The sequence below is a fragment of the Eleutherodactylus coqui genome, chromosome 1 (assembly GCF_035609145.1).
Source record: "Eleutherodactylus coqui strain aEleCoq1 chromosome 1, aEleCoq1.hap1, whole genome shotgun sequence".
Lineage (NCBI taxonomy): Eukaryota > Metazoa > Chordata > Amphibia > Anura > Eleutherodactylidae > Eleutherodactylus > Eleutherodactylus coqui.
In genome coordinates, this window is record NC_089837.1 from 118,626,321 (window position 1) to 118,645,167 (window position 18,847).

The following is an 18,847-nucleotide window of genomic DNA, read 5'->3' on the forward strand; positions in this document are numbered from 1 at the left end:
TAATAAGGGGAGAAGGCAGGATAGAGAGAAGCGCATAGGGTGGAAGTAGCAATGTTTACAACAGGGAAAGAAGGTTTTCCCAAACACAATAATAAACCCAAGAGGAGCAGCTTTTATAGCTTTCATCGTGGTTTGAATGAGAGGTATCACCCACAGCCTCAACCACCACGTACATGAATAAACAAAGTGTGGACAAACTCGGGTGGAAGAGGGGTCCCCATGTAGAGATCTTCTCAAAGAGGAAAGTGCCACAGAGAGTCAACAAGATCCGCATACCACACGCGCCAATGCCAATCTTGGGCAATGAGAATCACTGAGGTGGATGGGGGGGGTCACCCTTTATCCTGCTCTCCTTGAAAGATCATGAGATTAATGAGATTAGTGAGATTAGTGAGAAGGGGGAAAGACGTATGGGAACTGGAAGTCAGTCCAGGGCATCCACTGCTCAAGCCAACCTAAATAAGCACTGCAGAATAAGTTTGCACTATACAAAGATGAGGATTATTATTATTTACGGGTATATGCATGCTATGGCGATTGTCACATTTGTGAAGGGGATGCATTTACTAAAAAGGAGTAAGGAGAGATTTAGTACATCTAATAAGTGCCTGCACCTAAGACATTTGTCAACTCATGTGACTCAAAAGTTTACTTGCATCAGAATGTTGGAATTTGCAGAAAAAGTATTAAACCAGAAAACAAGAGATTTAGTTTTCCACAAAAAAAACAGCACAGAAAACGGTACTAACGAAGGTCAATGTAATTTTCTCTTACGGGTTTTTTAGGTTCCATGGGTAAAATCTGTGGGGGTGGTCGCTCAATAGGCGCTTGCTGAGGTTTGGGCTCAGAAAACCGTGAGGAAGGCTTATACAATTTGCCTTTCTTCTCATCGACGTCATGTTCGTCTGCAACGTAAAATGACAGAAACACTGCTGAGGAGCAAGCAAACATTTTTTACATTTTGAAAAAAAGTAAATAAAGAAATTGCACACAACACACCTTTATATCACAGAAAGCAGTAACCATTTCAGCAATTTGAGCTTCAGCAGCTCTTCTATGGGACTGATGGGTTAGCCTTCATATGCATCAATAACACTTAGGCACCCATGACTGTCCCTAGTTTACTAGTTGTCATTTTTTGGGCTCATTTTTGGTGTATTCTAACCACCACATAGCAGGAATACATCACAAGTCCTGCTGCTTCGCTAGTCATTAGCGATCACAATTTAACCCTTTTCAAAGTCTCTCAAAGATCGTTAGACTGCTGTCACACATTCAGGTTATTCGGGTTTAGATGTAGTCTTTAATTAAAAAGTAGGCAGACAGCCACCAATAATATAATTAAAAAAAAAAATCATCACCACAGGTGCTTCGTGTACCCAAACACAAAAGAGAATATGTAAACAAAATGTGTAGGGATACATGGAACTCCAATACATGTTCAGATGAAAAAAAAATACATATATCAAAGTCACACAAAAAACATATACATGCTAGCAAGAAAAAACAAATTTCCAAAACGAGAAAAATCCATAATCCTGGGAACTATAAACACAATAGAAAATAGATCCATAATATCACCTCCATTAAAATAATAGAGTCGGGAAGGAAGCTCCTATCACAGAGACATTCATAAAGAGAGCAGAGCTTCACAATGCAGCTACAGTAGCAAGAACAATATCAGAATAATCAGAAAGCAAAAGTGGGACACCGCATTCCCGGTAGAAAGGGCATACCAAATAGAGGAGTCAGACATGGAGAGAAGGAAGGTGCAACACGATTCCCCATGCGCATCAGCATGAGCGGGCAGCATCCTGAGCTTTTGGATCTCCGCTGCGGGAGACGCCGCCGAGAGCAGGAGCCAGCAGACGGATCTCCGCGGTGGGCCTATCTGACAGATAAACTCACCACGGAGAAGTGCAGCAATTCGCAGCATGCAGCAATTTGCCGGCCGCTCATGGACAGGGGCGCTGCGCTTTTCATAGCAATGCTATGGAAAGTGTTCACTGCGTTCCGCGCAGCCGGATAATCGCCACTGGGAACGCAGTGAAAATTTGCCCGTGGACAGGAGCCCTAAGACGGGACCGGACGTGCGCCTTCCATCTGGAGAGAGGTTGCTTTAGAGCTGCAATAATAAATAATGAAACCACTAGAAGCAATTAGTTATCACCAATTTCTTGACATCCCCATCGAAGGCAAATTAATGTTCAAATTATTTAATAGGGATACAATGGGGTGTTTATTTTTCCAGTCATGCACATACCTTTTGCTGCATTGACAATGCCACCTCTGACAAAGGTTTTTACTTTGCTGGCATCGCCTCCTTCAAACGCAGCAAGGAATTCCTCATAGATCTCCGCAGCAGCTTTTTCATCTTCCTGTGAAATAGAAAAAAAACAGGTTTGTACCCAAATATTCAAACATAACAGGTCATGTGGTCCAACCCCCTGCTTAGTGATCCTGTACTGAGCAGGGGGCTGGACCTGATGACCCTGGAGGTCTCTTCCAACTCTGCCATTCTAGGATTCTATTAAACACATTCTAGGTATTCTAATGTTGTTCTTAAATAGCTGCTAAATCTAACAAAACATCATAAAGGCAGAGCCAAAACAAGTACCTACACACACGGCGCATTTTATCAAGTGGTGCCGTCCAGAACTGGTGTACTAACATAGCGTAACATTACATGAGGGAGGGGTGGGTACTTGGCCAGGTGGCAGAACTCTGCACATCACCTGGTCGGGAGTGGTGGCTTGCAGTTGTTGATGGGGCAGCGCTCTTCTCGTTCCAGGGAATGTGGGATAGCATTCAAGCGCTTGGCTATCTCTGGCAATTCCAAGTAAATTAATATAGCAACTGTGCAGATGTGTGACAACCACTGCCCGCACTTCATGATGCAGCAGAGCCCCAGTCTAAGGACACGTGGGGGCCCCAATGGTTGGACCTCAACAGATCTGAAATTTATCCTGCACCCTGGGGAGGGGGGGGGGGGGGGGGTCTCCCATTGGTTTTAACGGAAGACATCTAGATGCTGCAGGCCTCATTGAAAACAATGGGCACTGTGATGCAAGAGCACGCAGAAAGATAGAACATGCTGCGATTTGTTCCTGCATAGCATCGCGGTGCCATACAGGAAAACATCGCTAATGTTTATGACCCCATTCAAAAGAAGGGGTCCATATTTGTGTGAGGTTTTCTCGCCCGTGTGAAGGCAGCCTGAGGGCGATAAGCTGCTGCCAGCATTTCCCCATAGACAGAAATCCTGCATATTTGTCCGGCATGTACACAGTGGAGTCAAGAGAAACAGTTACTCCACTTTATCCTCCATTGTTATGCTGTCTACAGACAGGGATAAACATTAACAATTCATAGTAAACAATAAATTACTAACCATAATTAGCGATTCAGATGAATTTATTTTTCTAGCGCTAAAGCAAATCAGTTACAGTCTATGAAAAGGAGTTGCATTAGTAATTATACTAATTGCATTGCTTAACCCCTTCCCACTCCAGGGCACTTCCCGCAACAGGGTGTAAATTTACGTCCTCGGAATAGCAGCGGGAGCCGGCTGTCAGTGATAGCCGGCCTCCCGCCGCAACAGCGGGGGTGCATCAGAGATGCGCCCACCGCTGATAACCCCTTCCCTGCCGCGATCTATGTAGATCGTGGCATGGGAAGGGTTCACTGAGGGAGCGCGATCCCTCTGTGACGTTCTCGGGCTCTCGCAATGTCATCGCAGAGAGCCCGGCTGGTTGCCATGGCAACAGGACGCCAAATACTGGCGTCTTGTATTGCCAGTGCCTGTGATTGCTGTAATAAGCAATAAGGCATTGCAGGACAGTAGTCCTGCAATGCCTTATCATAACAATCATTGGTGCTATGATGCAAGTCCCCAGAGGGACACAAATAATGTGGGGGAAAAAAAAAAAAACGTACAAAGAAAAAAAAAAAAAGTTAAAAAACCCTTTTTTGTGCTTCTTCTCATATTAGCATAAAGAAAAAAATAAATAAAATCCCACATACTTAGTATTGTTGCGTCCCTAACAATATGTACAATAAATTGCACATGCTTTTTATTCTGCACAGAAAAAAAAGTATAAAAAAAAAAAAAACGCTAAAAAACTGGAGGCAAAAATGCTCATTTTTAGCATTTTGCCTCCCTAAAAAAGCAATAAGTGATCAAAAAAGCTGTATGTACCCCAAAATGGTACCAATAAAAACTACAACTCATCTTGCAAAAAATAAGCCCTCATAGAGCTATGTACATAGAAAAATTTTAAAAAAAGTTACAGGATTTTGAAGGCAGCGATTTAGAAAAGAAAAAAAGTTTTATTGCGGAAAAGTGAAAAAAAATATATAAGAATTTGGTATCATCAGAATCATACCGCGGAAAAAGTGGATTGTGTCATTTATGCTGCATGATTAGTGCTGTAAAAAAACAAACAAAAAAAACAACAAAAACACTATGGCAGAATTGATGCGTTTTTTTCTCAGTTATCATAAAAAAAAAGTTTTACAATATAGTCTCTATGTACCCAAAAATGGCACCATCAAAAACTACAGTTCGCCACGCAAAAAACAAGCCATTATATGGCCGCGGTGACAGAAAAGGAAAACTGTTTGGCTTTTGAAAAAGATGAAAATTCGCCAAAAATCGTTGCGTCCTTAAGCCCAAAATAGGCCATGTCCTTAAGGGGTTAAGGTTTCCCTCAGCATTTAGGATCTTGGCAACAACAGTGATGAAACAAAACAGCCAGTAACCACTCATCGGGGTCTGCTGCAGTCAATCGGCATTATTCACAAGGGCTTGACTGTGATGAGACAACCCCTTTAATATATAAGGAGAACCCTTTAAAAGGCTATAAAAAAAAACCAAAAACTAAGTCATAGCTTAAGCATTTAGAAAACGGTTTCTGTGATGCAGCATGCGTTAAGGCAAGTAGTAATTAGTAGTACCATTTCCTTTTTGTCACATGACGTGTCCCTAGAGGTATTGCTCGTTTACATGAAGAGGTCTCACCTTCTTTTTCAGTTCCTCTTGCTCCTTCTTGCTTAGTGTTCTCTTCGCTGCACTCATTTTCCCAATGCTGAATGCCTTAAGCTTACTCTCCAGGAGAGGTTGCTGCAAGTTGAAGACAGAAAAGCTTTATTAAAAAACACACAAATATTCATATTTAAAAAGGGACGTCTCAGGTCCTTTGAGCACCGTAAGACACGCTTAAGGGCTCACAAGTCCAGAGGAGTGCTAGTTATCAGTCTTCCCTTCCCGCCGCTTGATCAGTGCATTACATTTAGTGCGCGCACACACTGGATGCAGGGAGGAGTTTGCTGCATGGACCGAGCGGGGACTTCCTGGGCGGACAGGAAAGGGAAGGCGGATAACTTGCAGGCTCTGGACTCAATGGCCAATTGTCCTATGAGCCCATAAACTTCGCTCACAGAACATGACAGGGACCCTTTAACACATTGGGGGAGAAAAGAAAAAAAAATAATATGTCTTTCCTGCTATTTCAAAAAACAAACTCAGTTATTGGACTCTGAATTCAGCAGGTGGGGGTGGGGGTGGGGTTATTGTGCAAAAGCCAAAAATAAAATCTCTCTCCCATATGCAGAGTAGTGTAGCCTTTTAAGTTTTACATACTATAACTATTCGGCCATGGGCATCTGTAGCTTGTGCTATAATGTATTCACGTGCCAAATTTGGTATAGATCAGATCCCCTCCCCACCATTACAGCCCTGGCATACACACTACTGGATACACTAAGCAACACACCTGGAAGTTTTAAGAAGTTTTCAGCTGCCGATTAACATTTTTGTTAGGCTAATGTACATGACAGACCTGATGTATACGCCAAACCTGTTCATTATATGTTAGAATGAATGTCCTTTTGGCCTCCAACGTGCCAGTATACACAGGTATACAGAAAAAAGGGGCATGCAGTTTTAAACGACAATATGCTGGGAGGGGAGGGGGGGGGGGGAAATCATACTGCAGAGTATCTTTTTCTGCTCAACTTTGTTAATAGGTATGACATCTCTTACAGGCGTCTGTTTAAGGGGGTATTCCAGGACTTTTACCATTGACAACCTGTCCTCAGGATAGGTCATCACAAGTTGATCAGCAGGAGTCTGGGGTACTAGTGTAATAGGTCTCCACAAGAATAATGGGTGGAGACATGGGTTGTCCCAGAATACCCCTTTACAGTATACATCTCAGCAGCCTTATTATGGTTATATACACAAGTTATTACTGTCTGGCTACTAAATAAATACATAAAAATGGCTACTGAAATAGTTCAATTTGTTCCTAAGGTCCACAGGAATCGGGCCACCCAAGGTGTGAAGCCTGCCTAGATTAGGGAGGATAGCCAGGTAGACCTTCCCCACCTCAAACAATCTGTAACACTGACACATCGGTAACCTGGTGGGATCTCCCCAGCTCTGCACCAAAGAAGGTCTTGTTTCTTGCAGATATTTGGAATGACTAAAGCTACGCCCCCATAAGTTGCCTATTCCTCGGTGATTTCTATTTGTTCAATGTACGATTTGTGTTACAAGTAATGGAATATAATTACAACGGCCCTGTGTTCACCTCCCACTCAAGTACTAAACATGCAGCATAATGCGCACATTGTGAACCAAGATCTGCAGGAGATCAGTAGACGGGGCACTCAACCAGCAGGTCCAACTCCATGAATGTCTTTCCACTTAGCTGCTAAGTGGAAAAAAGGGAATACATTTCTCAAAAGGAAAAACAAATACCTTGAACAGAATTACACTTCTGACGTGCAGAGAAATTAACCATTTCTACAATCTACACCTATAGCTCATAAATCTGAGAAACTCTATTGAGATCCCATAAAGGTAACCAACTGAGCGATTACAACAAAATGTAATGTTCCAAGTGTGAATTGTAAGTTGTGTTACAATGGAGCCCATCCTTAATGGAATTACAATCAAGTGTTGGACTTTCTCCAATCTGTTTGATGTAAAAAGGTTGCTAAACTATTTCACCTAGCATGGAAAAAGCTATTGCCCGCTTATATGGAGTCGAACTTGTTTTAGGCCTCATGTCCACGGCAAAACAACATTTTAAATCCGCAGCGTTTCTCCCGCACACGTGATCCGCGCCCCCTAGGGATGCATTGGACACCCACAGGTAGTTAAATACCTGCGGATGTCATTTTTCCCTGGCGTGGATTGCGTGTGTGGGAAAACACCCGCAGCATGCTCCATTTTTGTGCGGGTCCCCCGCAGACTTCTATTGAGGCTTAGGGAAGCCGTCCGGAATCGCAGCACACCTGCAGCCGAATTTCAGCTCTCTGGTGTGGGAGAGCAGGAGTTTAAAAAATAGAGTACACGGCGCATGCGCGCGGCACACTGCCGGCGTGCCGAGCACATCCACCGGGCCGACGAAAGAAGACCCGGCCGCGACGAAGGGCAGATCCGCAGCGTCTGGACAGGTAAGATTCTTTTTAGGCCTCCTGTCCACGGGAAAGGAGGGACCAGCTGCAGGATTCTGCATGGAGAATCCACGGCGGGCCTGATTTTCCCCGTGGACATGAGGCCTTAGGCTGGGTTCACACTGGACAATTTGCAGGGGTAATTCCGTGTGGGAAATCCCAGGGATTAGCCAGCCATGTGATCGAGATTTTGCAAAAATCTTGTCCACACGGGGCGGCCAATCCGTCACGGAAAAGCCGGGCAGAACCGGACAGCCGCAGCATGTCAATTTGTTTTTTTTCCCTGTTGCAGCTTCATTCCTCTCTATGGGGAGAGAAAGCCACAACAGAATGCTGAGGGCAAAACCGCTCTAAAACCCGCAGCGAAATGAAGTCTGTCCTGTGGAAATCTCACGGCTTTTCGGTGCAGCCAAGCCACGAGATTTCCATCCCGTGGGAACCCAGCCTTAGGCCGCCTGCAGACGGGCGGAAATTCCGCGGTGGGATTCCCCGCAGAATTTCCGCCCATGGACGCCTGCATAGGATTGCATTACAGCACGCAATCCTATGCAGACGGCCGCGGTTTGTCTGCGCGAAATCATGCACAGCAAACAAACCGCGGCATACACAGAAACGTCACTCACCGGCCGCCGGCTTCGCTCTGCGCATGCGCCGGCTGCCGGCACATGAAAGAGCCGGAGCTGCGGGTGCTGGTGAGTCTGCGGTGCTCTCTGCAGGCGCTCGGGTCGGGTCCCTCTGCGAGAATTCTCGCAGCTGGATCCGACCCGGCTGTCTGCAGGCGGCCTTAATGTTCAATTTGTTTCGACAAAATTAATTTTGTTTTAATGTACATTTGCGGCCAAAACTTGACACATTTTTGGTTTTCACAAAGTTTGCTGCTTCAGCGTTCTTTTAGAACTCTTTCACACGGGCATATGCAGTTTCAGTCTATGAAATACGCAGCATTTACTGCTTATTACTGATTGCAATTTTCATATGCACAAAAAAGAAAAAAAAAAAAAAAACACAAAGTCCCATAGATTTCTCTTGCCTTCACTGCATTTTTTCACGGTCCCATTGACTTTATTGGGTAATGTTTGTAAGTTATATGGACCACAATAGCATATGCTGTGATTTGTTTCATGCGTCTATATATCCCAAAACAAAGGGGTTTATGCGAATAAAATAGGCATGTAATATGGAGTGCAAATATGCCTGTGGGAATGAGACTTAAGTCCTCCTGCACACGGGCGGGTCGGCACCTCGCATGCGGGATTCACCCAGCGGAGTTTGACCCGGTGCCAGGCCTGCATACGGCTGCCTGTCCATGGGCGTTTTTACATTGCGCTCCCCGCGGCAATAACCCGGCCACGAGGAAGGCAGTGCAAGCTTTCCATAGTGTTGCTATGGAAAGCGCAGCCCCCTGTCCACGAGTGGAGAATCATACCGATTCTCCATTTTTGGCCGGCAATGTGCAGCATGCTGCGATTCTCCGCAGTCAGCCTGTTAGATAAGCTGACCGCGGAGATCCGTTCTGCAGGCTCCTGCTCACGGGTGGAGGAGATGCACCACGGGATACCGCAACGCCTGTGGACAGGCAGCCTACCTGTCCGGCGTCTTCTCCTGTGCTGCCAATGTGCCGGCCGGCACATGGGATGCTGCACCATTGGTATGCTGATCCCATAGCCTACTGATCTGCTAATGTGCCGGCCAGCGCGAATGTGCAGTTGAGAGGATGATGCGCCATCGCCATAGTGATGACGCGGCTCCTGCAGCCGTTTCACAATGATGATTCCAAAATGGCCGCAGCATGGACAGCCTCCATTGACTTCAATGGAAGCTTGCCGTGCATATCACACGTCAAAAAAACGGCATGCTGCAATCTCTTTCCTCCGAGCAGAAAAATCGCAATCGAGCGAGCCGTGAAGACGATGAGCAGTACAGCAAACCCGGAAGTGGAAGGATCCGTGTGGACACCACCGCCAGAATACAGGTATGCAGGGTTCACTGGCCACAGGCAAGGCTGGATTCCATGCAGGATTCCCCGCACAGAATCCGACCCGCTCGTGGACATCAGGCCCTAGTCTGTCACATTCGTTGTATAAGTGACTGAGGACAACTGAGGGATTGGTATTTAAACCAAACGATTAGTGAATGAGCCAACGATTGCTTTTTGTTCATTTTATGTAGGCATAAAAACCAACGATTTAGCATTTATACTGAACAATTATCGTGCATCTTCACTTTTTTGAACGATAATTATTCCAAGCTGTGGACCAACCACAGGTCTACTAACCCAAACTGCCATGATAATAGTGATCCACGGTACTACAAGCTTGGACCACTAAATCAATGGTCAGGCCGGGAAATTTATCCATGCTACAGGTGCAAAAATGCAGCTTTAGGCTAACTTCACACGGGTTAAGCGTGATATCAGGCAGTGAAACACGACCCCATATCGCGTTTGCCAACATGTATTTTTCCTGCGGATGCAAGGAGTTTTTCTCTCAAAACAGCCTCACATCGCTCTGGGGAAGTTTCTCCCATTGTTTTCAGTGGAGAGACCTCCCATTGCATACGCCCAACACGTAGTGCGATACTGCCGGCAGCCCCAATGAAGACAATAGGAGATGCGAATGCATGCATGCACAAAGATAGAGCATGACACAATTTGTTTCCCAGGAAGTAAAAAAAAAAACCAACAAAGATTTAAATTGCTCTCATGTGTAAGAGAATGCGGTTCATATTCGTGCGAGATGTGTGTCACGCAACACACAAACCTCATGAGATTTTCTTGCCTGTATAAAGTCGGCTCATTCAGATGACCCTACTGTGTTTTTTCAGTCTGTGAATAAGCAGTGTATTCACAGACCAAAAAACATTGCTTCCCGCGCGTTTCAGCCCACCTGCAGTTTAAATATGCAGTGTGTTAGACACAAAAAAGTGTAAACATGCAGAAAATACAAAGGTTTCCTGCGCGTTCACTGCATATGTACGCAGGCCCAATGGGCTTGTGCGGTGCATAATATGCACTAAAATAGGAAAGGCTGCATTTTTTCACATGATCAATAGTAGCATGAAAATTACGCAGCTGTGAATGAACCCATTGAAAACAGTGAATTCTATTTGCTGCGTATATTCGCTTCTGTGAATGAGCCCTTAAAGGGGTTGTCCCAAGAAAGCAAGTGGGGTTCAGCACTTCTGTATGGCCATATTAATGCACATTGTAATATACATCGTGCATTAAATATGAGCCATACAGAAGTTATTCACTTACCTGCTCCGTTGCTGGCGTCCCCGTCTCCATGGTGCCGTCTAATTTCAGAGTCTAATCGCCCGATTAGACGCGCTTGCGCAGAAGGGTCTTCTCCCTTCTCTTGGGTCTCGGCACGAGCGGCGTTCTGGCTCCGCCCCCTTCTACGCGTCATCGCGTAGCTCCGCCCCATCACGTGTGCCGATTCCAGCCAATCAGGAGCCTGGAATCGGCAATGGACCGCACAGAGCCCACGGTGCATCATGGGAGAAGACCTGCGGTGCATCGTGGGTGAAGATCCCGGTGGCCATCTTGGTAAGGTAAGTAAGAAGTCGCCGCAGAGCGGGGATTCGGGTAAGTACTAAACTTTTTTTTTTAACCCATCCCTTGTGTTTGTCTCGCGCCGAACGGGGGGCCTATTGAAAAAAAAAAAAAAAAGCCGTTTCGGCGCGGGACAACCCCTTTAATAAGTAAACTTTAACCCTTTCCAATCCACTGTCTGACCTGTGAAGACAATGATTTAAGGCTGTACAGCTCTGATGATGGAAGACGTCCGTCGGGGTTCTCATACTGTATATTGCCAGCCTCTCTGCTGTCGGAGCCTATCCAATGTGTCATCTCATGCAGTACTGGCTTTAGCCAGCATATAGCGCCGTTGTATAACGGCAGATAAAGAGTAAGCCCACTAGGAAAACGAGGATACAAATTGGACTGGAAAGGGTTAAACTGGCCTAAGCCCTCCTGTATTAGCAGGGCTGTAAACAGAAAACTATATAAAAGCAATATACTCACTGCGGCCCAGCATCTGATAGGTTTTTGGGACGTTGCCTATCACATGAGCTTCTTGTGTAAAAGCCCCCAGCAGGTTTAGGAGATATTGCCGTTGGACCTATTGGTCGAAGCGGTCACGTGGCCAATTAAACAAAACACAGGAGGGAGAGAACAGCAGGCGGGCTATATATATGTGTTTCATAACTTAGAAAACCCCTTTAAGGGGTGTAATAGATCTATTGGTTCTTCAGGATGTTCTAAACATAGAGCTTCCAAGAGATGGAGTGTTACATAACCTCCAAACGTCCACAACTGCAGCCCAACAAAACACGGAAAAGTCCAAGACTTGTCAGGACTGTAAGCAGAAACTTCTCGACAGAAATAGCTCTGTAACCTAGAGGAAGGCAAGCGGGTTACTCTTCAGTACAAGGCGGCCAGCGATATGTCTTTATTGTGGAAACAAGCTGGAGAATCACTAGTTTCATCTTACTACATGATACATAGTATCTGATGCTGAAATGTAAGAGACAGGCCAGAGCTCCACAGAATAGGAGAGCACATTAGGGTGGATCCTCTGGTCGGAGGTCGCATCACAGATCCGGCTCAGAACACCGAACGCCAGGCAGCTGAGTGAAATCTGAATGGACCACATTAAAGTCAATGGGGTCCATTCAGCACCCTTTGGTTCCACCCTCTTTAATGGAAGCAGTCTGTGCAGTGGAGCATGCTGTGATTTTTTTCCTCCACTCGTGGTAACCGCAGTTTGTTTTCGCAAGTGTGCAGGAAAAAGCGTTTTGTCCATAGCATGCTATGGACGGCATTTGCGGCGGAGCCTGGAGAAGCCACCGGCAACCTTAGACTCTTAATCCTGACAGTTCTTTTTTTTTTTTGTTCTTTTTCATATAAATATTGAGATACACGATGATACCAGATGTTTTTTCCCACAGGGGAATCGGAATTGAGGCGATTTGTTAGCTTGTACTATATACACTTCAGTGATCTTTGACGTTGCCTTTCAGGACTTGAGAGGCATCCACGTGTGGCAGCTCTGGGAGTCATCAGTAGGTTCAGGACAGCCATGCTAGCCCATTAAAGGGGTTGTCTCGCGAAAGCAAGTGGGGTTAAGCACTTCTGTATGGCCATATTAATGCACTTTGTAATATACATCGTGCATTAAATATGAGCCATACAGAAGTTATTCACTTACCTTCCCTGCGCTGCCGTCCCCGTCTCTATGGCTCCGTCTAACTTCAGCGTCTAATCGCCCGATTAGATGCGCTTGCACAGAAGGGTCTTCTGCCTTCGGCTCGTCAGCAGCGGCGTTCTGGCTCCGCCCCCTTCTACGCGTCATCGCGTAGCTCCGCCCCGTCACATGTGCCGATTCCAGCCAATCAGGAGGCTGGAATCGGCACACGTGATGGGGCGGAGCTACGCGATGATGCGTAGAAGGGGGCGGAGCCAGAACGCCGCTGCTGCCGAACCGAGCCGAAGACAGAAGACCCTTCTGCGCAAGCGCATCTAATCGGGCGATTAGACGCTGAAGTTAGACGGAGCCATGGAGACGGGGACGCCAGCGCAGCGCAGGGAAGGTAAGTGAATAACTTCTGTATGGCTCATATTTAATGCACGATGTATATTACAAAGTGCATTAATATGGCCATACAGAAGTGCTTAACCCCACTTGCTTTCGCGAGACAACCCCTTTAACACCCCCGATTATGCTGCAGGGAGTGACAATGGGGTGCAGAAAGGGTCCCACCTCCCCTTTCCACTCCACTGATTGTTTGGACTCAGTCACTTTTAACCAAGACACCTGGACAATTAGCTGCCTTGATCAGAGCTAACTTTGATTGCGGCAGTTAGCGGTGGCTGTCAGCTATCAGAAACAGCTAGTAGTCGTTGGGTATGAAGAGGACTCTGCTCCTGAGCCCGCTTCATCCACACTTCAGGAGGTTTATAGTCGTTCAGCAGACCTGAAGTGGTTAAAGGAGTTTTTTTATTCACACGGGTGATTTTAATGTCCAGGTTTGAAGCCAGTAAAGTCAATGACGGACCTGTACTCAGTGCTTTATGCTAGAATACTGGCGGAGAAAAGTCACATTTTTATACAGATCACGCATGCACAAAAATTTTCCAACTATTTTTTTCTCTGCTGGCCTTACCACATTAGTAAAAAGTGGGCAGGGCTTGATGGGAGGGGGCGTGGCCACCCTAGACCAACAGATGTCTAGAGACTGGTGTAAATTATACTAGAAACTTACACTAGCTTCTAGTTGGCATAGATTTCTGTGCCAGCGAAGTGTGGCAACTAATGTACGAAGAGGCGTGCCCGTCTGTAAATAGTACTTGCATCACATGCTGGAGGAAATTATACTAAAACCAACATTGGAGTTGCTGATCTAAGTACATTTTTCCCCAAACGTTTGTGTTCATAAGCAATTTTTTTTTCGTTGTAGATGATCAGTGTAGATAAAATGACCATCTCTGACCAGCAGCGTCTATTCCATTAGGCTGCCTGTCCACGGGTGATTGTTCATTGCGTTACCCGCGTCGATGATACGAGGGGTCCACGAGTGGAGAATCATAGCGATTCTCCGCTCGCGGGATCTAAATCACAGCATGCCGTGATGCTCAGTTGTGCAGCTAGATAAGACGGGACAGAGACATCTGTGTTCGCCTCACTGCATAGCAGTAGAGGGCGCTCTATCCAGCCGTGTTGCTGTCCTCAATATATGCATGCAGTAGTGTATGTCACAACCAGATGCATCGGGTCCAGCGGAAGCGCTGTGGAGGAGGAGCCGTGTACAGACTAGAACAGCTTCTCCTGACAAAGCGCTTCTGGGGGACAGTGGCCGGAGCGAGAGGATTATAGAATAGCTCATGTGGTGGGACACATTGGGGTACACAGGAGAACTAGGATTACATTAAATAGGATGCAGCTACTAATAAAAGGGAACTTCTGTTTTATAGAGAACAGCAGACACAGCTGGATAGAGCGCCCTCTGCTGCTATGCAGTGAGGTGAAGATTTATCAGCTCTGTCATACCTAGCTGCACAGCTGAAGAGGGGGTTTGTAAGTAAAATGTACAGAATAGACGGGTGAAACATATTGTAAAAATACTTAAAATCACCCATTCCGTACATTTAAAAAAAGGCAAAAAAAAAAAGTGTAGGTCATCTTTAACCCCTTAAGGAAATCTGTCAGCAGCTTTTTGCGTCCTCAGAGCGCCATATGTTCTGCAACTCACCATGTCTACTGTATGTATCAGTGCAGGAGTTTGGGAGAAACTTGCAGTCCATTAGGTCAGGCTCACTTAATTGTGTATCATGTGAGCAAAATACGCTGTGAATGGAGTCAATGAAAGTATAAAAAAAAAAGGAAACACAGAAAGTGGCCATACACTTACTGATACAAGAGGGCAGGTTCAGTGTTTCCCCGAAAATAAGACCCTGTCTTATATTATTTTTTTCCCTCTTTAAAAAGGCTCTAGGTCTTATTTTTAGGGGGAGGTCTTCATATACTTACCTAGCAGGCTCCGTCCGGGTCCCTCCTGCTGCTCTCCGGAGCTCCGATGTGCTTCTTGCAGTCCTAGGCTGCCAACAGATGATCACTTCCTGGTTACGGGATTCATAAATCCCACCACCAGGAAGCAATGGCTCCGATTGGTTCTTGAGTGTTGCTCAGCCAATTAATGCAACGTTCGATGAACCAATGCGATGGCTGTGATTGGCTCGAGAGCTACTCAGCCAATTACAGCCATCGCGTTGTGGAGGCGGGATTTATGAATTAACCAATGAATGCTGCAGCTCAGCCAATTCATAAATCCCGCCTCCACAACACGATGGGTGTAATTTGTTCTTTGACTGCTGCTCAGCCAATCAATGCAGCACTGGACAAACCAATCACAGCCATTGCATTGGTTGATCGAGCGCTGTATTGCTTGGCTGAGCAGCGTTCCAAACCAAATGGAGCCATTGCTCCCTGGAGGCGGGATTTATGAATCTCGTAAGCAGAAAGTGATCTTCTGTGGGTGGCCGAGGACTGCAAGAAGCACGTTGGAGCCCTGGATCAAGCCTGCTATGTATTTTTTATGTAAAGTTGCCAGGGCTTATTTTCAGGGTATGGCTTATATTTCAAGCCTCCCTGAAAAATCAGGGTAGGGTTTATTTTCAGGTAAACAAGGTAAGAACACCACATTCCAAACATGCAGATAGCCAAACTGCCATAGGAAGGAGCAAGTAACACATGTGAGGGGGTACTGATGAACAGCCACTCACAAACCCTCCTTATATTGAGGGGCGGCTGCTTAGTACTATTCTTGCACAAGTGAGGGCATATACAGGATACTAGGCCACATGCTATGTGTAGTGCACCATGCAGGCTTACAGCTTATTAATGATTCCATGTTTCAATCCAGCGGGCTGCCCTGCACCTCATAGTTGAACCACACTGGCACCCCGGGCTCCCCCAGCATTCAAAGCCGTACTGCATGTTACTGATACATACCAGGCATTGGTTAATATTTTGGCCAAAATGCACAAGCTCACAACCCAACATCACAGGTCCTCGTTTACTTGCGAGTTCCTACACCATCCATTTAAAAAAAAAAAAAAAAAAAACACAAAAGAGGAAAGTATAAACAAGGTACCGTCTGCTGCACGGTGGCTCCGTCATGCAGCAATCTGGCTCTCTGCATGCTTGGGATGTGATGTTATTGCCTGCCCTCCTGTATCAGTAAGGATGTGGCCACTTTCTGTGATATTTTTTGTCTGCTTATAATTTTCCTTTTCTGCGACTTGAATTCTATGAACACATATTGATTTGTATTGACCCGGTCACCCTTGTGTATAATAAATGCGTAAAAAAGAAAGCCGCACGTTCTATTTCACTGCATACTTCGTGCGACAGAGCGCTATTCTCTATGGGTGCTTTTGATACCGCTGTACATAAACAAAGTTACAGCGCCTATGGACAGCCATTCTTTTTTGCAAATGTTGCTAAAAAAAAAAAAAAAAAAAAAAAAAAGAGGACAGGAAGTCGGTGCAGGACCGCGTGCGTGAGATACGCCGTCATACGCAGGGATCACAAACGTGGTACAACGCTGCATGTCGCCATACAGCAGTGTCAGCCCGGCCAAAGTAGCAGCCAGACTCAGAACCAGTCCTGCATCTTCATGAGCTGCAGCTAGCCACACCCACCCCACCAGCCAATGACTGGCAGCTCTCACTAGGCAGGCAGCAGTCATTGGCTGGAGGGCAGATTGGGTGTGGCTAGCCTGCAGCTCATGAATATGCAGGACTACTTCCTGTAGTTCTCTATGACTACTAGTGCTGCTACTGATAAAATAAAAGTTTCTCCCAAACTCCTGCACAGATCCTCAGACACATCACTGCAATCAGCGTGACCAATGCTGCCCTCAGAGAGGGGTGCAGAGATAGCGACGGTCTCTAAGCTCCTGCAGCGCTCGTGTAACGCTTCATAGTTTACAGCACGGCTGCAGCCGATCACCGACCTCCGCAGTCATGTGGATTTTTTTCTTTGACCTTCAGAAGACGTCTGTAATGTGTCGGCCGCTCCGGACTTGTCATCACCGCAGTGTATACCAGCCTCCTTCCCACCGCCGTATGTTTAAAACGCGCATTATATACAGATAGTCCCCTACTTATGAACGTTCGACTTTTGAATTTCGCTAGATGCAAACTATCTGTCCTGCACAGTATGATGTCATGAATGACATGACATCATACTGTGCAGGGACCGGACAGGCTTCTATCAAGCCTGACCGGTCAGATCGCGGGACACTGTGCTGTTGCTAGGCAGCCGGGGACCTTCTGAAGGCCCCCGGCTGCCTAGCCATAGCACAGCGTCTCGCGATCTTATTGCGGAATGCCATACGGGACCCCTGAATGTTGGGTGCAGGCTGTTCTTACAGCGGTAAGAACAGCCGGCACCTGACATTGTATGGAGCGGGATCCACCCGCGATCCCCTCCATACAACCATTTGTTCGGACTTACGAACACATGTACTTGCGGACAGGCTCCTGGAGCGGACCCCGCTCGCATATAGGGGACCATCTGTATATAGAACGGTTTTTCTTCCCCGCTGCGCCTTTTTCATTATACCTCCGCCAGTGCGAACGGGACGACAGCCCACTACCCTCACCGCCTCTGTCCCTCCGTGTGATTGTGTTGGTGCGGACGAGCCCTCGCCGCGATGACTGGACACATAGGAGCGTTCGCTCACGGAGGCCGCGCTCTCATTCTTTACCGCAGATCCGAGATGGAAAAAAGCAACACTGGAAAAATAATGCCAGGCGGCACGACGGAAGCCCAATGTGTCCTGTCAGCCGCCTCCAGTGCCCTCGCGCTGCGGCAGAGCCCAGCAATGACCTGGTTTGGCGCCGACGTAAACACGGTATTCGTACGGCAGCCGCGTGTACTTCTGCACGTGGGATCTGCACACATGACGGTGGCAGCACATGTATGGCGCAGCCCCCCAATGACTGCACACATGACGGTGGTGGTGCCCATCTCTGGCACAGGTATGGCGCAGCCCCCCAATAACTGCACAGGGCAGGCTCCTCAGAACAGAAAGTCCTGGGAAACAGAACCATGTATTACCTGAGGCCCCGCCCCCCGTAGGGCCACACAGCGGGGTCAGCAGCCCCTCCAGGCAGGCAGTGCCCGGTACACGGCCGAGGCCGCGAGCACACACTGCGGGCAGGCCGCGGCTCCTGCGCACCACACGCCGCACTCACGCGTCCCTCACAGCCGCTTCTACCGCAGCCTGCCGTCCTCCCGGTACACCGGCCGGTGCCCGGACACCCCCCAGCACCTCCACCTCTCCTCTTACCTTGGAGCCCGCTCTCTGCGAGCCGCCAGACATCTTCTCCGCCATCTTGCGTCGCTACAGCCTCTACAGGCCTACCAATCGAGAGCGGAAGGAGGTGTGCGCGAGCGGCGAGCCAGTCCTGAAGCCGATGCCGGAGCTATCGATCCCCTATAGGAGCGCGCTGCTGCGGCGCCGTGATGACGTCACCCTGCCGGCGTCTTACCTGCGTGTTTTATGGGGATGGGAAGGTCTCCATGACGGTGCGGAGACGTGTGCGGGCTGTGTGGTGGGGCCTAGAGGGAGATAGACAGCTGCTCGGAAGTATAACTGTAGAGATGCCATGATACTACCCCGGGCTATCTGTAGTAAGGGGGATGAGAGACATTGTGCGGCCTCCTCAGGCTCCAGGGTGGTGATCAGGGGCAGATTGGGGACCCGAAAGGCTCGGTTCTCACGGGGCGGAAATCTCACGGAATGTCCGCAACGGGACCACATGGAAATTACGTGAGATTTCCGAAACTGCTGCTTCAAAACCCGCGCCATTTGG

At 47.3% G+C, this 18,847-nt stretch overlaps 1 protein-coding gene across 4 annotated transcripts in view; it reads right to left on the reverse strand.

The window, feature by feature from the left end:
- The window catches only part of U2SURP (U2 snRNP associated SURP domain containing), a 67,114-nt gene extending 48,706 nt beyond the window's left edge, over positions 1-18,408 (reverse strand). For all 4 annotated transcript variants that reach the window (XM_066599435.1, XM_066599419.1, XM_066599426.1 and 1 more), the window contains exons 1-4: positions 18,322-18,408; positions 5,021-5,122; positions 2,264-2,378; positions 775-905 (exon numbers count right to left, since the gene is read on the reverse strand). In XM_066599435.1, the coding sequence (XP_066455532.1) occupies positions 775-905; positions 2,264-2,378; positions 5,021-5,122; positions 18,322-18,366 (393 nt within the window). In that variant the 5' untranslated portion in view covers positions 18,367-18,408. The remainder of the gene's footprint in view (positions 1-774; positions 906-2,263; positions 2,379-5,020; positions 5,123-18,321) is intronic.
- Positions 18,409-18,847: the final 439 nt, after the last annotated feature.